Source organism: Rissa tridactyla, chromosome 4 (genome assembly GCF_028500815.1).
Source record: "Rissa tridactyla isolate bRisTri1 chromosome 4, bRisTri1.patW.cur.20221130, whole genome shotgun sequence".
Lineage (NCBI taxonomy): Eukaryota > Metazoa > Chordata > Aves > Charadriiformes > Laridae > Rissa > Rissa tridactyla.
Genome location: NC_071469.1, coordinates 92,831,450 through 92,850,035, shown reverse-complemented (window position 1 = coordinate 92,850,035; position 18,586 = coordinate 92,831,450). Strand labels below are relative to the sequence as shown.

Here is an 18,586-nt window from a genome sequence, read left to right as displayed (position 1 = left end):
TCTGTGTGATGCTCGTGTTATGGAAAAGCACTTGAAAGAGCGGAGGATGAACACGCAGAGAGCTGGGTGACCTCTTGGGTGACACACAGGAAGGATCGCCTCAGCAAACTTATTTATGTAGTAACGTGTCTGGCAAGGTGTTTGTCCTGTGTCTAGGAAGTCTCCCTTGATAATAGTTTAAGGCACAGCTTGAGGGCAACCCCAGAAGCACCCTTCTTTGTACACTCCACCTTTGCCAACAAGATCCCCCTTGGGAGTCGACAGGACCTTGCAGCGTATCTGCCTGACTACGAAGCGGCACATTTGGGGCCACTGGGACTGGCTGTTTTCAAAGCTGAAGCCCCATGCTGAGAGATGATCTGCCAGGAGCCATGTGCTTCTTTGCTGGGGCGGGCAGGCCATCTGCCGTCCTTGCTGCCCTAAGCAGATCATCTCAGACCTGCAGCCTCCAGGCCCAGCCAGGCTGGACTCTGTCGGCCCAGATGTTTCATTCCCCTACGGACCTGTGGACAATTAGTGTCAACTGCGTGTTTACATACTCTTCTCCTTTGCCTGTGGCCCAGGAAAAGTCTTCTGACCTAGCTTAGTGATGTGGACGCTGTAATGATGCTGTGTATGCAGCCCCCTTAGTAATGTCTGTATTTTTTTCACATTCTAGTTTTGCCAGTGATGAATACCAAAGGGCTATGGAGCAAATATCTGTCGTTGTCCGGCAGCACAAAGCGACCGTGGTGCCAGGGGAGCCACAGCTTAACGTGTGCGACAAGGCCGTCATGGTGAGTGGTTAAAGCATAAACGCCTTTGAGAATCCTTAGCTTAAAATATATTTTGTAAAGGCTTAAAAATGTCACCTCATGCTGGGAAGTGATGGAGAAGAGACTCACGCTCACCCATTTGAAGGGCTGTCTGGTTGTTCCATGGAGGAGAGGGCTGTTTGGTACCTGTGGAACGCAGCGGCATAGGAAGGCTCGTACAAAGCGCGTGGGGTTAGCTCTACCAACACGCTGTGATAAACTCTGTGGCTTCCTTCCTTAGAGATGCAGCAGTATGTACAGCTGTACGTTCTTCTCCTTTCTAATCCCTTTCTGCAATTCTCAAAAGTCCCCTGTTCGAGTGGCTCTTTTTCAGTGATCTTTGGTCTTGCTCGGTCTCCTCCAATTCCACCCATGCCTGGCTTTTCTGAAGTCTTTATGGCTTGAAACATGACAAACATTTTCAATTCTGTTTTCTGTTTCAAATTGCGTGTTAGGAAGTTACAGTTTGGCTTTCCTGTCAAATGCTGCTTGCTGTGTTGAGAACCTGAGAAAGAAACTGGATAGTTTGTAGGAGGTAAAGTTGTCAGATGGCAAGAGTTTGTGCAGTCTAAAGCGATGCGTCTTTAGACTGACACAAAATAGTAACAGGCAAAATCTTTCTGATGCTGAAATAATCTGGTCTAGCGGGAGATGTTGCCCTGTTCCACGGCAGGGGCCTTGGAACAAGATGATCTTTAATGTCCCTTCCAACCCAAACCGTTCTATGATTCTGTGATTCTGAAACAAACAGTCAGTACCTGCCGCTTAGGGTCTATCTCCAGCCAGACAGAAAAGTACGAAGTGTGTAGCCGTGTCCCTTTAGTAAGAAGGCAAAGATCTTTCTTAGCTTTGTCACATCTTTTTATTTTTGGACGTTAAGTAGGAAAAAGATTTGAAGGACCATTGTTTCTGTGTTGTTTTCTTTCATTATTCAACTTTTCCCTTAATAAACACTGTTCTGTGCTCCTCTGGGACCTTTTGGGTTCAGGCATTCTCCCCAGTGCCTGGCTGCTGCCAGAGACCTTCACTGGAAAAGCATTTCTTCTGTGCTAATTCCAGTTCCAAAACTGGTTCATAAAATGTAGGCATACTCTGCTGTTCTGCAGCTACCCTGGTGCAGTGTGTTTAGGTGCTGTGAAAACATCTGGTATCCCTGTTTGTCAACATGCAGTGTCTTTGTGTTGCATAATGGAAAAAGTGATGGACTGGATGTCCTGTACTTCGTCCTGTACCCCAGTCCTCTCCTTGGGGCTAATGAGAGTCAGTCTTCTCCCTGAGCGTGCCTTGTTCTAGCTCAGTTGGGTAGGAGCATAGGAAGTTCCACCTAAACATGAGGAGGGACTTTCCTTTGAGGGTGGCAGAGCCCTGGCACAGGCTGCCCAGAGAGGTGGGGGAGTCTCTGTCTCTGGAGACATCCCAAACCCGCCTGGACGTGTTCCTGTGCTGCCTGCTCTGGGTGACCCTGCTCTGGCAGGGGGTTGGACGGGGGGATCTCCAGAGGGCCCTTCCCACCCTATGGTTCTATGATTCTAAGCTTTGCAGACCACGGGCTTCCACTTCTGCTTTGGCTACAGCAATGTCCAGGGCTTGGCCAAGTCCAGTTATGCCTGTCTAGTCTGTAAGCAGAGGCAGCTAATGATTGCTCCAATGCTTGGCCAAGCTCAAACCAGATCGCTGAGGCCATCTGAGGCAGAAAGCCCTCCTCGGTGGGCTGAGTGGTATTCTAATCCTGGGAGAAATGTTCAAATCCCAGCAGGAAGCTTTTTTACCTTATGAGTTTTCTGGTCTACGTAAATTTCCAACAGGCTAGTTACACGGTCACCAAACTGAAATAAACAGGCACTAAATTATTGGCTTTTGAGACCAGAGGTGAAGACAACCAAATCTTTCTGTAGTAATAGTATTGCTGGGGTTGATTGGGCCTAAAATCTGTCTTTGGAGGATGCTGGGAGATAAATATCACATACTAATACTATGTCCAACTCTGTCTTCTAAATTTTTATTTGATATGGGCATTTACTATCCTTACTGGGACAGAGGAGGAGAATTGTCTTTGCTTTTCCGTGATTAAAGTAGATGGATCGTTTTGTAGCTGCTGCAGTCTTGGGATTGATGTTGGACTTGATGATCTTAAAGATTCTTCCCAGCCTAAAGGATTCTCTGATGGAAGCGCAGCAGCATCAGCCCTCCTGAGCAGGGGAAGTGTTTGCTGGCCCATCTGCGGTGTATCCCAGCAGCAGCGTAGATGAAGCTCCTGTGAGAGCCAGTTCTGCTGTGTTTTCCTCCTGTGGAAATGTAGAAGTTGCTCCATGCAGCAGAGCCGTGCTGGCTTGCCTGCGTGTTTGACTTGGGGCACACATGGTGTCCTCAGGGCTCTCACCACTTACAGCACAGATCCAGGAAAGCCAACTTGGACTGCGAGACTGAAGCAGATACAATTTGTTTTTTTCAAAAGAACAAACGTTTCATTTGTTTCTGTGGATCTCTTGTTACCTCTGCGGAGTGGTCAAGCATCTGAAATTTCCAGCAGTGGTTGTGCGTTTTCAAATTGAGAAACGGATTTAGAAAGCAGCATTAATTGTTCTTAAACCGTCTGGAGCTCTTTGGGCAGCGAGGTGCCTTCTGCCAAAGCTCCCCTCTGTGGTCTGCTCCTTCCGCAGAGATAGCTGGTGTCTCACTGCCATCTGTCGTCAGCTGCATGGAATAGAAACCTGCTCTGGCATTTTTTCTGGGGTTAAGCTTTTCTTTTAATTCCAAGAAAACATAAACGACCTGAAGGATAAAAATAAGTAAAATGAAAGGCAATAGGTCAGAGCTGAACTGACCTGTAATAGGTGACAGCAGGAATCTTCCGTGGATGGATAGACATTGAGAGGGGAAGGGACAGAGAACAAACGCAAAAGCTTTCTGAAGGCAGAATGGCAATTGTGACCTGCCATTCACAATACCGCAGTCCCAAATTTTAAGTGACAAGACACCATGAAATTGAAAAAGTTTTTGCCCAAATTCCTTCCTCCGTTAATCCCTTTGGAAGCTGAGGTTTGCAGTGGGTTTCCTTGCTGACGTCGTTTCTTTGTTGTACGTGTGCTGGGGAAAGGTAGTTCAAGAAACACGGAAACAAGGCAGGGAAATAATTTTGGTCTGCGTGCACTGGAGTAGTTGTCTCATAAATGCCTCCTACTCCATCTGTTCATGAATTCATCCATCAAAATGCTCATTAAAATACCAGCATTCTTATCTCTCTCACACCCTTGGCCTTCTGTTGCTTTTTGCTTGTTTCCTCAAGAAGGTGCATGGATATCTTAGTGCTGAGAATGAGAACTGTTTGCTGGATCCCAGGAGAATTTGGGGTTTCACCAAAACCTCATGGTCTGATTGCTCCATGCTACTACAGGGAAGAGAGGAGGGTCACCAGAGTCCCAGCAGACTGCATTTGTACAGGAGAGACCGCTGTATCCCAGAAGAGGGAATCATCTGCTGCAGAAGGATTTGTAGTCTTTCCTAAAGCTTTTTTTAAATAGCGTTTGGAGTTGGGAAGTTGATGAGCCGCAGGAGCATCAGCTGCAAGAGGAGTTTCTTTTTTCAAGCAGGACGTAAGAGCGTCTTGTGAGGATCAAAAGGGGGTGGTTAGGGCTAGGGCTTAGCAGGTACTTGGTATGAATCATCTTTCTATATATTTTTTTGTTTGTTTTTAACAGAATTGGTCTCCTCCAGGCTGTGAGAAACTAGGGAAGTGCCTGAAACAGCCCAAGTCTGATCCTAAGAAGTGCATTTGGCCTCATTGATCTCTGCAGCCCTCAAGAGCTACACGGGAAAGCTATAACCAGCCCGACGTATGGTTTACAGTGCATGTCTTCTCATGTTGGCACTCCTGTTTACACAGGAAGGGTGTGATGTACGTATGATATCATCATTTGCTCTTCCAAAAGGACCAGTGTTTATATTGCTAGTGCTCAGGGTTTAGCCTGTACTCTTCTGCTGTTTTAGTTGTTTCCGTAAATGGTAACTACAGTGAACACTGTTTCAACCGTAAAAGCTCTCTGGACAACCGCAACTCTGCCATCACCTCAGAAATGCCATGGATGCACCATTCCTCTTGCTCCTTCCACCCAACCTGCTCTCCCAAATCATGGCTTGTTCGGATGCCCCAACAGCAGCCATGGGGGACTGTTCAGGAAACCTACAGCCGCCAGAAAACCCTGCCCAAGCTGCCCTTGGCTTGTTTGTCTGCAGCTTGTTGTTTTAGCGTTTGATTTCCATTGTGAACTCTTTGGACTCCAACTTGGTTTTCCTTTCTTCCTAAACTTGAGAGCACTGGGTGCAGCTGTACGGCTCAGACCGCTGCTGGGCATCACTGGGGGCAAACAAGTGCTCCCTCCTGTTCCCAACCTGGGGGCTGGCTCCCTTAGTATGTCAGGAGAACACCCTTGCCTGCCTTCCATCTGTAGCTTCAAGCATTCCCTAGGTAGCAGTATGAAGAAATTTGAAGATCATATTCCTGTAAGTATTGTCTTATTGATGGTGTGCAGGATATTCTTAGGGCGCTGGGAGTCAGTTGTTCATTTAAGGGGTTTTCTTTATTTCCAAAAATCTGGGTCCAAATATGGTTTAAGTCACGCATTCAGTCTCATGATCTGGGTCCAGCCAACTGCAGGCTCAGAAATGCCCGTTTACATCAGATGTTAACTCTTGACCCTGTTTCCAGTGTATGCTCTCTGAGGAATTCTCCTTGTGCAAACTTTCCACAGCCTGGGTGTAGCACTTCTCCAAGCAGAGTTCACGGTAAATGCCGATCCTTCGCACAATTTCACATTGCAAATTTCTCATCTGCTTTTGAGCCTGTTTCGCACCCTTCGTTATTGCTAATAAGCGTGTCTTGAACAAAACCAAGCAAAGTTACTCTGGGGCTTCAAGGGAGTGGCTAGAAGCAACCCCAGCCATGCTGTTTGCACCGGCAGCTCTGCTTCCACCCCTGCAGTGTTTTATACAGTGCGCGTGCCCTCTCCGCATGGCATTGTGCTGTCTTGGGAAAAATCAAGGTGCTCTGTACCTGTAAACAGCCCTGCTCCCTTCCCAAGGAAAGCTTGGGGCTGGCTTGAGATGAGTCGAGAGCTCTGCTGCTGTTGTAACTGCTGTGCTGTTGCCCGCAATGGGCTTCTCAGCTGCTTGTTCTTACCCTCCCAGTAATCCCAAATGCTCTCATTCTCTCCGTTCCCATGGTTTATGCTACCTGTAATCCCCTCCACAGTAATTCCTACTGCGTATCTCCTGAAGCTGGATAATCCTATAAGATTGTAATAAGAACAGCACTTGAGTCAGCTCTTACTATTCCACCTATCAGAAATCACAGCCAACATTTATTTCGTCGTCTGGCAGAGCCTCTGAAACTCACTGTTTGCTCATCTGTAAATGGCGTTTGTTTATGGTCCAAATGTCTTAGATGCCTTTTGATGTTGCTGATTGTCCTTCCAGTATATTGAGGCACTTCCAGTTCATCCATAACATTTCCCTCTGTTTTGACAAGTGTGGATAGCTCAAGTCTTGAGAGATTCTTATCAGCTTGTTCTTCAGTGATGCTATATGAGAAGGACTGGTAGGAGGACTTGCAGCAGTCACGCGTGTCTGTCAGCACAGGAGACCACACAAAACCAGTAACTTCCTATTTTCTGGGTCTGGTCCACCTCTGCTTTACTGCTTCTGTCACCCAGAACTGTTCAGAGTCCTACAGTCCGCGATTATCACCAGATAAAGATACCACCAGAGGAGGGAGTCTGTCACTGCAACTCCCTGAAAATCGCTGTCAGCCCTCGAATAATTATGAACATGTCTGCTGCAAACTCTTGACAGCGCTTTGTCTTTCTACGTCCTGTTTATTAAGAGATTGCATCGCAGGATTGCAGCTCATCGTCTGAGCACTAGCCCAGACGCGTTTCTCAGTTCTTAGCATTTGCAGTATGCACATCGTGAGCGTGCTGGATGCCTGCTACCCCGTGTCCCCCGCCTGCCTGGCTGCCACGTCTTTCTTTACTCTTTCACCGCTTGCAGTTTTGAAGATGCTGCTTTTCCCCTGTCTGTGTGACTTGCTTGGACGAGCCGTGCTGTTCTCAGCACACACGGTGTTTGCCTGGTTACCCAGCACACAAAGTCCTCGCTGAAATAATCTATCAGTGCATAGATACTGGATGTAAACTTTGCACTGGAAAGCTGGCTGCTATAAGTGAATTGACTTGATGTCTGTTTATTATCTGCTTCGTGTCCATTTATTATAAAAGAGCAAAGCTTAATGTGAAGAAGCTACTGCTTTAAATTTAAATAAGAATAGTAGTTTTACAGCTGGCTGGCTAGGAAGAATTTTAAATCCAAGCCTTTCCCAAAGATGTACAGATTTTAAAGTTGTGAGATGAAGAACTAATGAAGAAAAATAAACTAATTTATCAGAAGTGCATTATATGATTTGTCTGTGCGCACCTGTAAAACAACTGAGTAACACCTTGCTTGGGGACAGTCTCGCAAATACGCCTTCCAGATCACGGGACTGACTTGGGTTAAAAATAGCTTGTTTTGTTTTCCCTGTATTATTTTTAACGTGGATCAATTTCCCAGCCCACACAGCTGCCTGAGTACAATTCAGAGGCTGGTGTGGGGACCAGGGGCACACGTGGCCTGAGGCTGCGTCCACCAGCGCAGCCGCAGGGACGAGCGCTGCCAGCCTGCAGCGTTAGTGTGACGCAGCTCAAAAACACCGATACACGCCTTGGATCACAAAGCAGCCAGCACGTATTGCCACGTCTGCCCTTAATAATTATCCTAAGCCTCCCATCTGAAGTTGGTCCAGGTGATAGTTGCCCGGTTTCGTGAACTGCCCGTACCGGGGCAGGAGTTGGCTTTGCAGGAGCGGCCTGCGGTTGTGTGTGCAATAGGAGTTGACAGAGGAGTGGGTCCGGTGGGGTTTACTGGTCAGTCGGGGACTGCAGCGGTGAAGCTGGTTTGTTGGTGGCTTCCTTTCTCAAGCTGCAAGACATAAGAGCTAAAGGAAAGATGATATCTGTCTAAGACTGCTTCTGTGTGGCATTCCTCCCTTTATATTTAAATATGTCTGCTAAATGCTAAAAGCTTAATATCTGCTTGGGCTAAGAGTCCAAGGAATTTCTTTCTTGCCTTTAATTTCCAATTAGCTGAGCCTCTTGAGTCTCCCTGCTCTGCCCCTGAGGCTGCGTTATCATCCAGCCCTCCATGCAGAGGAGCTTCTGAAATTGATGTAACTAATAATCGTGGAGAAAGTCCTACTGCATTTACAGTCTATGGCTGCAAAAATGGAGTCTTGCTTTAAAATCCTGCAGCGACAAATGGATTATTTCGGTGGCAAATTAGTCTCTGTGGACCAACAATTTGGGGATCTGAACACTGGAATTGGAAAGCAGAAGATCAATTCCGAACACTTAAGAGCCAAGGTTAATGCCCTGCAAACTGTATTGAGTGCGGTGATGAAAGATAACATGCCTCTGCATTTTAAATGGGAAGCCGAGAAACACAGTATTAAAAGTGAAAATGGGCAAGTTCAGGGCAAGAGCGAGTGATACCCACGTATTTGCTAATAAAACGTTACACGGTGTCTGGGGACTGAGTTTTCGGGCAAGTGCTGAGGATGACAGTGGGCTTTTACTAACGGAACTGGAATTAATATCGCCGAGGAGGCTGTTGAACCTGGGACGCTCGCTGCCGCGTGGAAGCTGGCAGTTGCCGGTACCTGCCGCATCGAGCCTTTCCCAAACGTGGTGGACAGCTTCCAAAAGCCTCCTGGTTTCCCCTAAAGCGAAGCAGGCAAGATGAGGATCTCCCAAAGGCTGGAGAACACTGTTTTTTTTTTCCAGTGAGGACATCTTTGCAGTCATCAAGTGAAATAATTTCAGCAGCTGAAGAAAGACCTTTTGAAGGTGAGAATGGTTTGAATCGGGGCTTTGGAGGGGAAGGCAGTGCTGGGAGGCAGTTTATTGTCTGCAGAGTTGCCAGCAGGCTCTTCAGCCCAGCTAGACGAGAAATCTCTCCCCAGGGATCTTGCTGTTGTCCTCAGCACTGGGAAACTTTATAAACCACATGCACTTTTCCTCTCCAAGAGTTACTCTCGAGTGCTTGTTCGGTATCCAATTAACTGGTTTGCAGTTAGTGTGGCTTGTTTTCCATTTCTCTTAACAGTTATAATACTTGGAATAGACTTTTGCTTTTGTTTTCTGATAGTATTTGATGTGAGTTTTTCATATGTTATCAGAAAGCAACACGACAGCGCCTCTTGAATTAAACTGTTAGTTTTTAAGAACAGTTGTAAGGGAAGAATTGAAATCTCATTTTTGGTTCTTTTTTCCTTTGGAAACTGGCTATTTTAAAGCCAGTTTAACTGGAGAAAAGATTCCATTTGCCTGTTTTCTTTATATCCCCTTCCACCGTTTATAGTTTTGTTGTTGCTCGAAGTCTAGTTCGGATTATATAAATCCTAAATAAAGGTGGATCCCCAGCCAAAAGCCTGTGGTTTCTTAGGAGTGTAAAAAAACAAACCTCTGCCATACAACTTCTCGAGAGCGGCAGCCTGGCAGCTCTCTATGCCTTTGTCCCTCCCGGAGTCACTTAATACCCTTCTGGGTGATATGTAGGTGGGTAGCACGATTCCCATCTGAAAGGGATAGGGGCTGAAAAGCCCGTCGGCCCGTTCGCCAGCAGCGAGGAATGCGTGCCAAATCCATTAGTTCTGGATCGGACTCAAAATCCCCTCCCGGCTCGGCCAGGCTGGCCAGAGGAGAGAGAGGAGTTCTGTGTCTTCTCCAAGGGCCTGATCCAACCTGCCGCAGCGGGCAGGAGGTGCCGGGTTCGGCTCCGCGCAAACAGGGATGCTGTGGAAGGGCAGAGCTGGTTCATGGTGCCTTCGCCTCTTTTAGGGGGGACAAAGCCAGCTCGTTATTCAGTACGGACGCTTCGGTCCCAAGCCCAGGGAGCTGGCTGGGGAACTGCATTTTTCTGCTGTTGAAATAAGATATTTTAAAAAAATGGGTTTAAAGTGCATGCGTTTCTAAAGCTGAAATTGAAACGAAACGTTCCAGCGGATTTGAAAGGAAATTTTAGTTCTCATTTCCCCTTGTGGGGTATGTTGAAATTTTGAGCATTTTGTTCCACTTCACACTGAAGTTTTAAAATCCTTAACGGAACAGAAACTTCCATACTCAGCACAGCTCTTCTAATTGCCTGTTTAAGCTGATTAGAGTTAGCCCACAAGCTTTTATATCCCCAGTTTTTATGTTGACAGGTTAATAACATCTCTCGTATCAGGATCTCAAAGCACTTCTAAATTACTCATTAGCTCTGTGTCCAAAAGAGAGGCAAAGCCAGTGACCCCCTGTTACGGTACCCTCTGGGGGGTCCAGATCTGAGGTGGTGGTTCCTCCCCCAGGCACAGAACAGCCCTAAACCTCTGGAAGCCGCAAGCGGATGTTGAGACACCTCCCCGATGATATTCCAGAGCCCAAGTCCTTTGACATCACATTTGGAAATTGGTCCTAGGAAAGTTCTTTTCAGATGGAAATTGCAGTAGGAGTCAGCGCTGTTGTTTCAAAGGTTGAACAATGACGGGGAAACTAATTTATTTTGGATGTTAAAAACCAGTCCGGACTGGTAGGTGCAATTCATAACCTTTGAAATGGAGGATTAATGAGGTGAAGTTCTGACAGAGATCTGAGAAATGTTTTTTAAACCTGAGCTGGCATAATTTCTGGCAGCTGAATCATTGGAAGTCCGATTTGGTGTAACGTTTGTGTTCTTCCTGGCAGAACTGATGGTGTCTGAGGCCTGATCCTGCATCAGAGGAGGAGACATCCCGCATCAGAGGAGGAGAGATCCCCCCAGCCGTTTCTTCACCCAGCTGCTGGATGCAAAGGGACCGGTGGGAGCCCTCGGCAGCTCCTCCTGGTGAGAGCTGCTGCTTTGCCTGGGGTTGGTTGGCGTGAGGGGCCTGGGAACCTCGCTTAGCCTCAAGAAAAATGTGGTGGTGTCTTCTGCTAGTAACGGTGGCGATTGCGTAGGAGGGCCGCAAACGAGAAAAGCGTGATGAAGACCCCAGCTCACAGATTCTCCATTAGTGAGAGGCAGAAGGCAGGGGGTGCCTGGTGTTTGCACTGCAGGCAGCCTGCAAAAAAGCCCTTTCCCAGCTCCTGCTTATTTCCATGGGTAGGCAGATAAATTCCATGACTTCCATCCGCCAGGAAGAAGAGGAGTTGCTGGAATAGCTCATTGTCCAGTATCGTGGTTGGTAAGGTTACAGGATAAACCCTTCCAGCTCATCTGAGGGAGCGAGGGTGTTGCGAAGCCCCTGTTCCAGTGGAAGACGACGTGCTTCATCTGTGCTTGCTTCACTGGAACAGCTGCTAGAGAGGATTCTTCTGGTGCCAAAGAGATAATCTGACTTCAGGGAAAATCTTAGTCTTTAAGGGAACGGTTGTGAAAGGAGACACGCTGACCTCCTGCGCGGGCTGTCTCTGGCAATAGAGAGCTTAACAAGAAAGGGAGCAACCTTTGCACTGGCCTTCAGCTTGTCTCCCTTTGCACCTCAGGCAGACATCCGTTAAACAGGTGTCTTTTGCCATCTATAGATGAATTAGGAAGAAAATAGAGCAGTGGAGGACTCGGTGTGTGGCAAATGCTTCCTGAGGGTTTGCACCAAGCACTGGGAACTGTGCAATGACACAGGACGTGTCAGATGCTGGGATGCAGGCAGAATTGGGTTTCTCATGAGCCATGATGTGTACACGAGCCTGTCACAGCTGAGTTGGAGAGGAGACCAGCCTCTCCTCCTGTCGGCTGCTCCTCCTGCGCGAGAGCCACTTCTCCTAGCTGAAAGGACCCCACAGGGCTGTTGGGAGCAACTAGTCCAGCAAGATTAGGAGAAAGCCAGGCTTCTGCAGCCCTGAGCACCTGTCCCACGGGGTCCACATTAAATCACTGCAAAACACCTGGATAGCTGCTGGCGTGCTGTCACACACCTCAAAGACAGACCGTAACGGCTGTCTGGAGGGTGTGGAGCCGAGCTGTCCCCATCACAGCTATCGGCAGCAAGCACTGAGCTCAGCCAGGGGTGTTGCATGCTAGAACCGCCTTTCCTTTCTGCAGCGGGTTGTGCCCAGATGCATTTGGACCAGGCCCAAGTCGTATTTGCTAATGTAAGACGAGATCTGTACTCATTCAGTAGTATGTGTCCTGCCCACGATGGGTTTTGCGTGGGCAAACGGCTATTCACCCATCAGGCGATGGGAGATAGGAGCTGTGTGAGAGTGCCCTGACCTGCCGTGCCAGTAAGTGACACCAGTAGCTGCCGAGCTGTTAGCCCAGGACCGAGGGCGCTCAGACTGGCTGTGTTATCATCCCCCACGAGTGTAATCCAAACCAACGGTTCTACCAACCACAAAATGCGATTCCAGGGGTTCACAAGAGGTGATGAGGGACAGAAAAGCAGGAAAGAGTTTAGTGATAGCAGGGCAGGGATGAAGTGAAGTGTAACCTCTGCACACAGGACCCCTTTCCAAAGCTGGCTGGGGCAAGGCAAGGTCCCAGGGCTCCATGCACTGAGGAAAAACACGTGCTGCAGGTACCAGAGCACTCTTCAGAGGCAGGACTGGGGCTCCATGCTGCAGGGTGGTACAGCTCCATGCACTGGGGAGATTGGGACTCTGTGGGTTGGGGTACCGACGAGAGCTCCATGCACCAGGGGGTGTTGAGGTTCCATGCCCCAAGGTGCCAGAACTCTGTGCACCTGGTGACCAGGGCTTCATGCACCAGAGTAGCTGAGCTCCACGCACCGAGGGCATCGGGTCTCTGTGACCTGGGATGCCAGAGCTCCATGCATGCAGGGACTGGGGCTCCATGCACTAGGGGAGTTGGTGTGCTGTGCATGGGGGTGCATGCACCGGGCAGTCAGGGCTCCGTGCCCTGGGGGGACTGGTGCTCTGTGCCCTGGGGTACCAGACCTCCATGCACCAGGGGGTCTGGGCTTTGGAGTACCAGAGCTCCATGCACTAGGGGATCGGGGCTCTGGGGTTCCAGAGCTCCATGCACCAGGGGGACGGGTGCTCTGTGCTTGGGGGTACCAGAGCTCCATGCACTGGGGGTCAGGGCTGTGGAGTTCCAGAGATCCATGCACCGGGGGATCGGGGCTGTGAAGTTCCAGAGCTCCATGCACCAGGGGGTCAGGGCTGTGGAGTTCCAGAGCTCCATGCACTGGGGGTCAGGGCTGTGACGTTTCAGAGCTCCATGCACCAGGGGGTCAGGGCTGTGACGTTTCAGAGCTCCATGCACCAGGGCGTCGGGGTTCCAAAGTTGCAGAGCTCCACGCACCAGGGGGGACCAATGCTCTGTGCCCTGAGGTACCAGATCTCCATGCTCTGGGGTTGCAGAGCTCCATGCTCCGGGGGGGCTGGGGCTCTGGGATACCAGACCTCCCTGCACAGGGGGAGACCGATGCCCTGCGCCCTGAGGTACCAGATCTCCGTGCACCGGGGGTCGGGGCTCTGGAGTTCCACAGCTCCATGCATCGAGGGGTCGGGCCTCCGAGGTTCCCGAGCTCCGTGTCCCGGGGGGGCAGAGCTCCACGTCCCAGGGTATCGGGGCGCCGTACCCGATGCTGGCGGCCCCGGAGGCGGCGCGGGGCCGTTCCCCGCCGAGCGCCCCGCCCGCCCGCCCGGCGCTGCGCGGCGGCTGCGCAGAGCGGGGCCGCCGCCATGAGCGAGGAGCGGCTGCGGCGGGTGCGGGATCGGGTGCGGCCCTTCCCCGACTTCCCGGTGCCCGGTGTGCTTTTCCGGTGCGGACGGGGACGGGACCGGGACCGGGACCGGGGACGGAGAAGGGACGCGGGCTCGCCGCCCGCTCCTCTCCTCTCCTCGCCGCCCATCCATACTTCCTGGGCTTAGGAGCTCGGTCGGGAGCCAGACCAGCCCCCGGAGGTGACTAACCCCTTTCCTTCTCTTTGCAGCGATATCAGCCCCTTGCTGAAGGATCCTGGAGCTTTCAGGACTTTGATCGATCTTCTGGAAGAGCACTTGAGGGCGTCTTTCCCCCGAATCGACTTTATTGTAGGTGAGTGTTGGTTGCAACACCTCTGAGGCCAGGACAGAGCGCCCTGTCCTCGGGCTGCCCGGGGGGGGGAGCGTGGGGAGGCTCCTCTGCTAATGGGGCAGGGAATACTATAGCCTTTGGACGTTATAGTCACCCGAACGTTGGCCTCTATCATATGGTAATGCCGGGACAGGTTATACCCTTAACTTACTGCTGTTAATATTAAACCTAAAATACTGGTTTGGGATGTGGCAGACTCCATCTGACACTTCAGTGCCAATTCCGTAATTCATTGCTTTCATCATTAAAGAGAGTCAGGAAGTACCGAAAAGTACTGAAAGACAGTCAGACTGAAAGTCTGACGTAAAGTCCTACAGGCATGCCTGTAAGGTCTCGCACAGTCCCCGTGGCAGGCACTCTGTTCCAGCACGTTTTCCTTCTCAGGGGGCTTTTTCGAGCCAACAGAAACAGCCTTTGTGGTGGTAACACGTTGCAACACACCTATGAAAGAGGCTGAGAATGGAGGTGCTTAGAAAAGCAGTGCTCGGGCTGGGTGATAGCCCAAAGTTCAAGGAGTCTAGACCAAACGTGGTCCAAATGCCTCATGTTAACTGAAGTCTGTCCCCCGGTGGTGCAAACTCCCTGGCTGTGTGGCCAAACTGATACTGGAGCTTAGCTGAGCTTATCTCTAAGAAGAAGAGCCAGAGGAGAGGCAAAATAGGCTGATGCGGGGCCCGGAAGCCCGTCAGCAGCACATCTTGGCGAGCACAGGCAGTGCAGGAGTGTGGTGTGTGTGTTTTCAACCCATAGAAATGGCTGTAAGAGCAAATTGCTTCTAGAGACACTCTGCTGAATACGGGAGGATAAACCTGGGGTATTGTGCAAAGACACCCCCAGTCGAATGACTCTTCTGTGCTGCTCTGCTCCCCCCAGGCCTGGACTCCCGTGGCTTCCTCATAGGCCCCCCCCTGGCTCAGAGACTGGGCATCGGCTTCGTGCCGATACGGAAAAAGGGGAAGCTTCCCGGTCCGACTGAGTCAGTCTCCTACACGCTTGAGTATGGCAAGGTAATGCCCGGGGAGAAGAGGGTTTCCGGGCTGGGGGGTGTCAGCGAGAGGAGGGGGTGATAAAACCAACGGGGTGGTCCCCAAGCTGGGTTTCACAGCCAGTGCTGATGCCACGGGCAGCCTGGCATGGCACAAGCTTCAGGAGCGGCGCTGAGCTTCACTGTGCCCTGGCATGGCGGCTCCTTCCCCGAGCCATGGACACGCGGTTTGTGTCGCTGAGCCGCGCTGTGATTTTTTTGTAATTTTTTTTTTTGGGGGGTGGGGGCACGATAACGACTTGATGCTAAATTGCTTTCTTTGGCTTGAATTCAGGGGCACGAATGTGGAGTGTGTTTCCCACTCTTCCAGTAAGTGCTATAAGTAAATGCCTTTATTGCATGGCTTCAAAACAGAGCGCTCGCCTCGTAACACCGCAGCCTCTCCGATTAAAGAGCAGAGGTGTGAGCCCAATAACACGCTACCGCTGGTAACTAACGGCACCCAGGGACCGGCAGCAGAAACACCGAACCTAGGCATTCTTTATGAGGATTGTTTGGGCCAACCCTTGCGTGGGACAAGTTCATCTGACACAGGACGTGCCTGTGGCGGTTTGGATCTGGCTTGGTGGTGCTGTCCAAGCAGAGAGCTCCAGCCCAGTGCATTACAGGAGATTTTCCTCACTGGAAAGCTGCTTCAGGATAAGGTTTCACGAGGGGACCATAACTCACTTGATGAACGTTCAGGATTTTGACATGCCAGAGGGTTGGCCCAGCAGTCACCTAACCCGCTATATATTTTCGTGGTACTCCCCTGTAGCTGGAATATGTGTTTTTTGGGGTTTTAGGTGCTGAGTGTTAAGGTTGATCTCGCTGAAGACTCGTCTGCATTCCACCGCGTGTTAGCAGTTTGTGAAGCGTTTCTCTGTAAGGCAAGACTAAAATGAAGCTACTCTTCCCACCCTGCAGGCTGAGCTTGAAATCCAGAGCGACGCCGTGGAACCGGGACAAAAAGTAGTTATTGTAGATGACTTGCTTGCAACTGGAGGTGAGAAGCAGACGGTGTTAGAGCATGTGTAACCCACGGACGCGTGCGTTGGTGACAGCAGGAGCGGCTGTGGGGTTTGAAGCGTACCTCGGCACTGCTCCTCGAGTGACGATGTTTCTGCTCAACCTCTGTCGTGCAGGTACCATGTGTGCAGCCTGTGAGCTGATGAAGAGGCTGAAGGCTGAAGTCCTGGAGTGCCTGGTGATCATAGAGTTAAAACTCCTGAAAGGGTCGGAAAAACTCGAGTCCATCCCTTTCTACTCTCTGCTGCAGTATGACTGAGGAGGAGCTGGGAGAAGGGAATGCACGTCATGAGCTGTGCACGAGTTTGGGCTTTATTCGGTGACTCTTTCTTGATGTCACAAGAGGGTGGGTAGGGGGGGAACCTACAGTTTTGATTCTGGCCAGATGCTATACAATCCTAAGTCCTATTTATTTTCCAAGCTGCAGATTAAGCTGTGTTGAGCGTAGGGATCCTTTTTGGAGTTCATCCTTTTGGGAAGAAGGAACAGCCTGATTGTTTTTGGGGAGGGAGACCAAGATGCATCTTCACCAAATATTTTTTTTTTTAGGAGACCAAAGTGAAAATACTCCAGCTGAGGCAGGAGAGCTCTGATAGCTTTGGGGGCCCAGCATTCCCCTTCATTTGAGCCATGCCTGGTCAGCCTCCGAGGAACCCCTTAAGAGTTTGCCAAAGAAACACAGATGATGGGCACAAAGCGATGATTAGTCTAAGGGATAAACTCCTATGTATTTGACCGCAGTGAATGGTCCGGTTGCTCTCCGCTGTCGCTCACGGCGGAATAGGCTGCTCTTACATTAAGGTAGTGCTTCCTAAAGAGAATTAAGTGCCTGCCGAGCCCTGTGTCCTGAGAGCGGGAGGCAGCTGCTGCCAACGCGGTGGAGGTTGCTGGTGTAGACGAGCTCAAACACCAAGTCAGCTTGCAGCTTGGCTTGTGCTCTCCTTCCCTTCACCCAGCAGGAAGCTGAAGGTCTCTGCTGTAGGAAACCATCTGCCTTCCTTTGGTCCGGGATAGTTCTTAGCAGCGGGTTTTGCAAAACTAGGAGCCATCTACATCAGGAGAAGTAGCACGCAGCGGGGTGACAAGCAGTGAGGAAGGGGGCCATGCATATGCTCGGGGCTGGTTGCCCGCCTTCTGTCCAGCAGCACTGGCACCTACCAAAGCCTGCCGCTGCAGCCAGGAGCAGCTTTTATTTAGCACAAAATCCCCATCTGCTGCAAGATAGCTGACTCCCTGTGCGGCTGCCTTCCCTGTGCTGTCTTACCGGGGCACTGAAAGGATGATGCTGGTTTGGAGCCCATTCATGTTGGTATGTTTGGTGTCAGATAAAGGCACGGGAAAGACAGAAGAGGTGTTACGCTTGCAGCCAAGCTCCAGCGGTCTCACTCGGGTTGTGTGATGGACGAAGCGGGGTTTGGAGATGCTCCCTATAGCATGGTTCACTTTGGTCACAGGACTAGCTAAGACCCAGCGTGCCAAAACTTCCACATGCCTGAAAACATAAGGGACTGTGTCCCTGTCTTTGCAGGGGCTGAACTCACTGGTAAAATAAATGTCAACTTATTTTTTCTAAACTGTCCGAGACCTGTGCTTGCAGTAGCTGAAGCCGTTTATTACCCACGTGAGCGTCCTCCTCCAAAACCAAGCAGTCAGTGGAGAGCGAGGCGGTGGCATGAGCTCCCCCTTGCCACCCCACATGCGTGGAAGGAAAGTTGGCTGGGACTGAGCAGTTCAGGTATCTTTTCTCTGTGCCTGGCACCCCTCTCTGGCCAGAGGCGGGTGTACCCAGGCTGGTCCTGCTGGTTGTAGTGGAAGCGCCCAGTACCAGTGGGATCATAGACAAGCTCCCCACAGCTCAGCTCGCCTTCCCCATCCAGCGCGCAGGGATGCCGCACTCCCTGCCCTTACACTTGTAAGGGCTATTAGGGCTATTTTTATCACTGTTTCCTGAAAAGCCACTTCAGTGGCTGCTCAGTTTGCGCCGAGAAACACCATTCCCCGGGGAGAAACCTCCCCCAGGGCACTTGTTTTCGCAGCCAGCCCCTGCGCGGAGCCAAGGGAGGCAGCGCCTCGCGCGCATTCTTGGCACAAGGAGAGGGTCCCTGCTGCGAGGTAGAGAAGGGAAAAATTAGTTCCACCCCAAAGAGCCGTGGAAAGCAGCTGCGTGCTGTGGAAGCGAGCGTAAGCCCCGCCAGTGCCAGAGCTGGCTGCGTGCAGGGCCAAGGGGTGACATCAGGGAACCCAGGGACGGTACCTTCACGTTGGCCGGGCTGTGAGCGACTGTTGATGTAATTGCTTGTAGAGACGGGGCTGTGCAGGGGTGGCTTCCAGGCGGGAGGAAGGTTTTTTTGTCCCAAGCAGAACGGGAGCTTGCCGCGAGCTCCCCTGGGGCGCGTGTGTGGCTGCCAGGCTGCCGAAACCAGCTCCTCTCCACCGCAGCGAGGTCCGTTCAGCACAGCCGATAGCCCGGCCTCGCACCCCAGCCCCGTGTATCCCTCCAGCCTCCAGGCTGGGTTTAAACGCTCCTCCCTGGAAACAGGGCTACCTCTTGCCAGCAGTGCTAGCCAATTGGCCTGCACGATGGCGAGCAGGG

The 18,586-nt window shown here is 50.9% G+C and overlaps 2 protein-coding genes across 7 annotated transcripts in view; both read left to right on the top strand.

Moving 5' to 3' along the window:
• GALNS (galactosamine (N-acetyl)-6-sulfatase) overlaps positions 1–13,901 on the top strand; it is a 55,941-nt gene extending 42,040 nt beyond the window's left edge. Inside the window, exons 13-18 of one of the 6 annotated variants that reach the window (XR_008465957.1) lie at positions 659–776; positions 4,493–5,294; positions 5,500–5,576; positions 7,970–8,728; positions 10,607–10,745; positions 13,798–13,901. Coding sequence is in view for 1 of the 6 variants with exons in the window: in XM_054198730.1 (XP_054054705.1) it covers positions 659–776; positions 4,493–4,579 (205 nt within the window). In the remaining 5 variants the exon portion in view is untranslated. The other 5 variants (XR_008465954.1, XR_008465955.1, XR_008465956.1 and 2 more) reach the window with 5 other exon arrangements.
• On the top strand, positions 13,536–17,567 carry APRT (adenine phosphoribosyltransferase). Its single transcript, XM_054198735.1, has 5 exons — positions 13,536–13,626; positions 13,798–13,901; positions 14,814–14,947; positions 15,892–15,970; positions 16,110–17,567. The coding sequence occupies exons 1-5, from the start codon at positions 13,547–13,549 to the stop codon at positions 16,250–16,252; spliced, it is 540 nt and encodes a 179-aa protein (XP_054054710.1). The 5' UTR covers positions 13,536–13,546; the 3' UTR covers positions 16,253–17,567.
• The last annotated feature ends 1,019 nt before the right edge of the window (positions 17,568–18,586 follow it).

Excerpts from the sequence above, each read along its gene's own strand:
- APRT (XM_054198735.1), top strand. The coding sequence starts at position 13,547 with ATGAGCGAGGAGCGGCTGCGGCGGGTGCGGGATCGGGTGCGGCCCTTC. Across the intron at positions 14,948-15,891 it reads ACACGCTTGAGTATGGCAAG|GCTGAGCTTGAAATCCAGAG; the intron begins GTAATGCCCGGG and ends CCCACCCTGCAG. Across the intron at positions 15,971-16,109 it reads TGACTTGCTTGCAACTGGAG|GTACCATGTGTGCAGCCTGT; the intron begins GTGAGAAGCAGA and ends TCTGTCGTGCAG.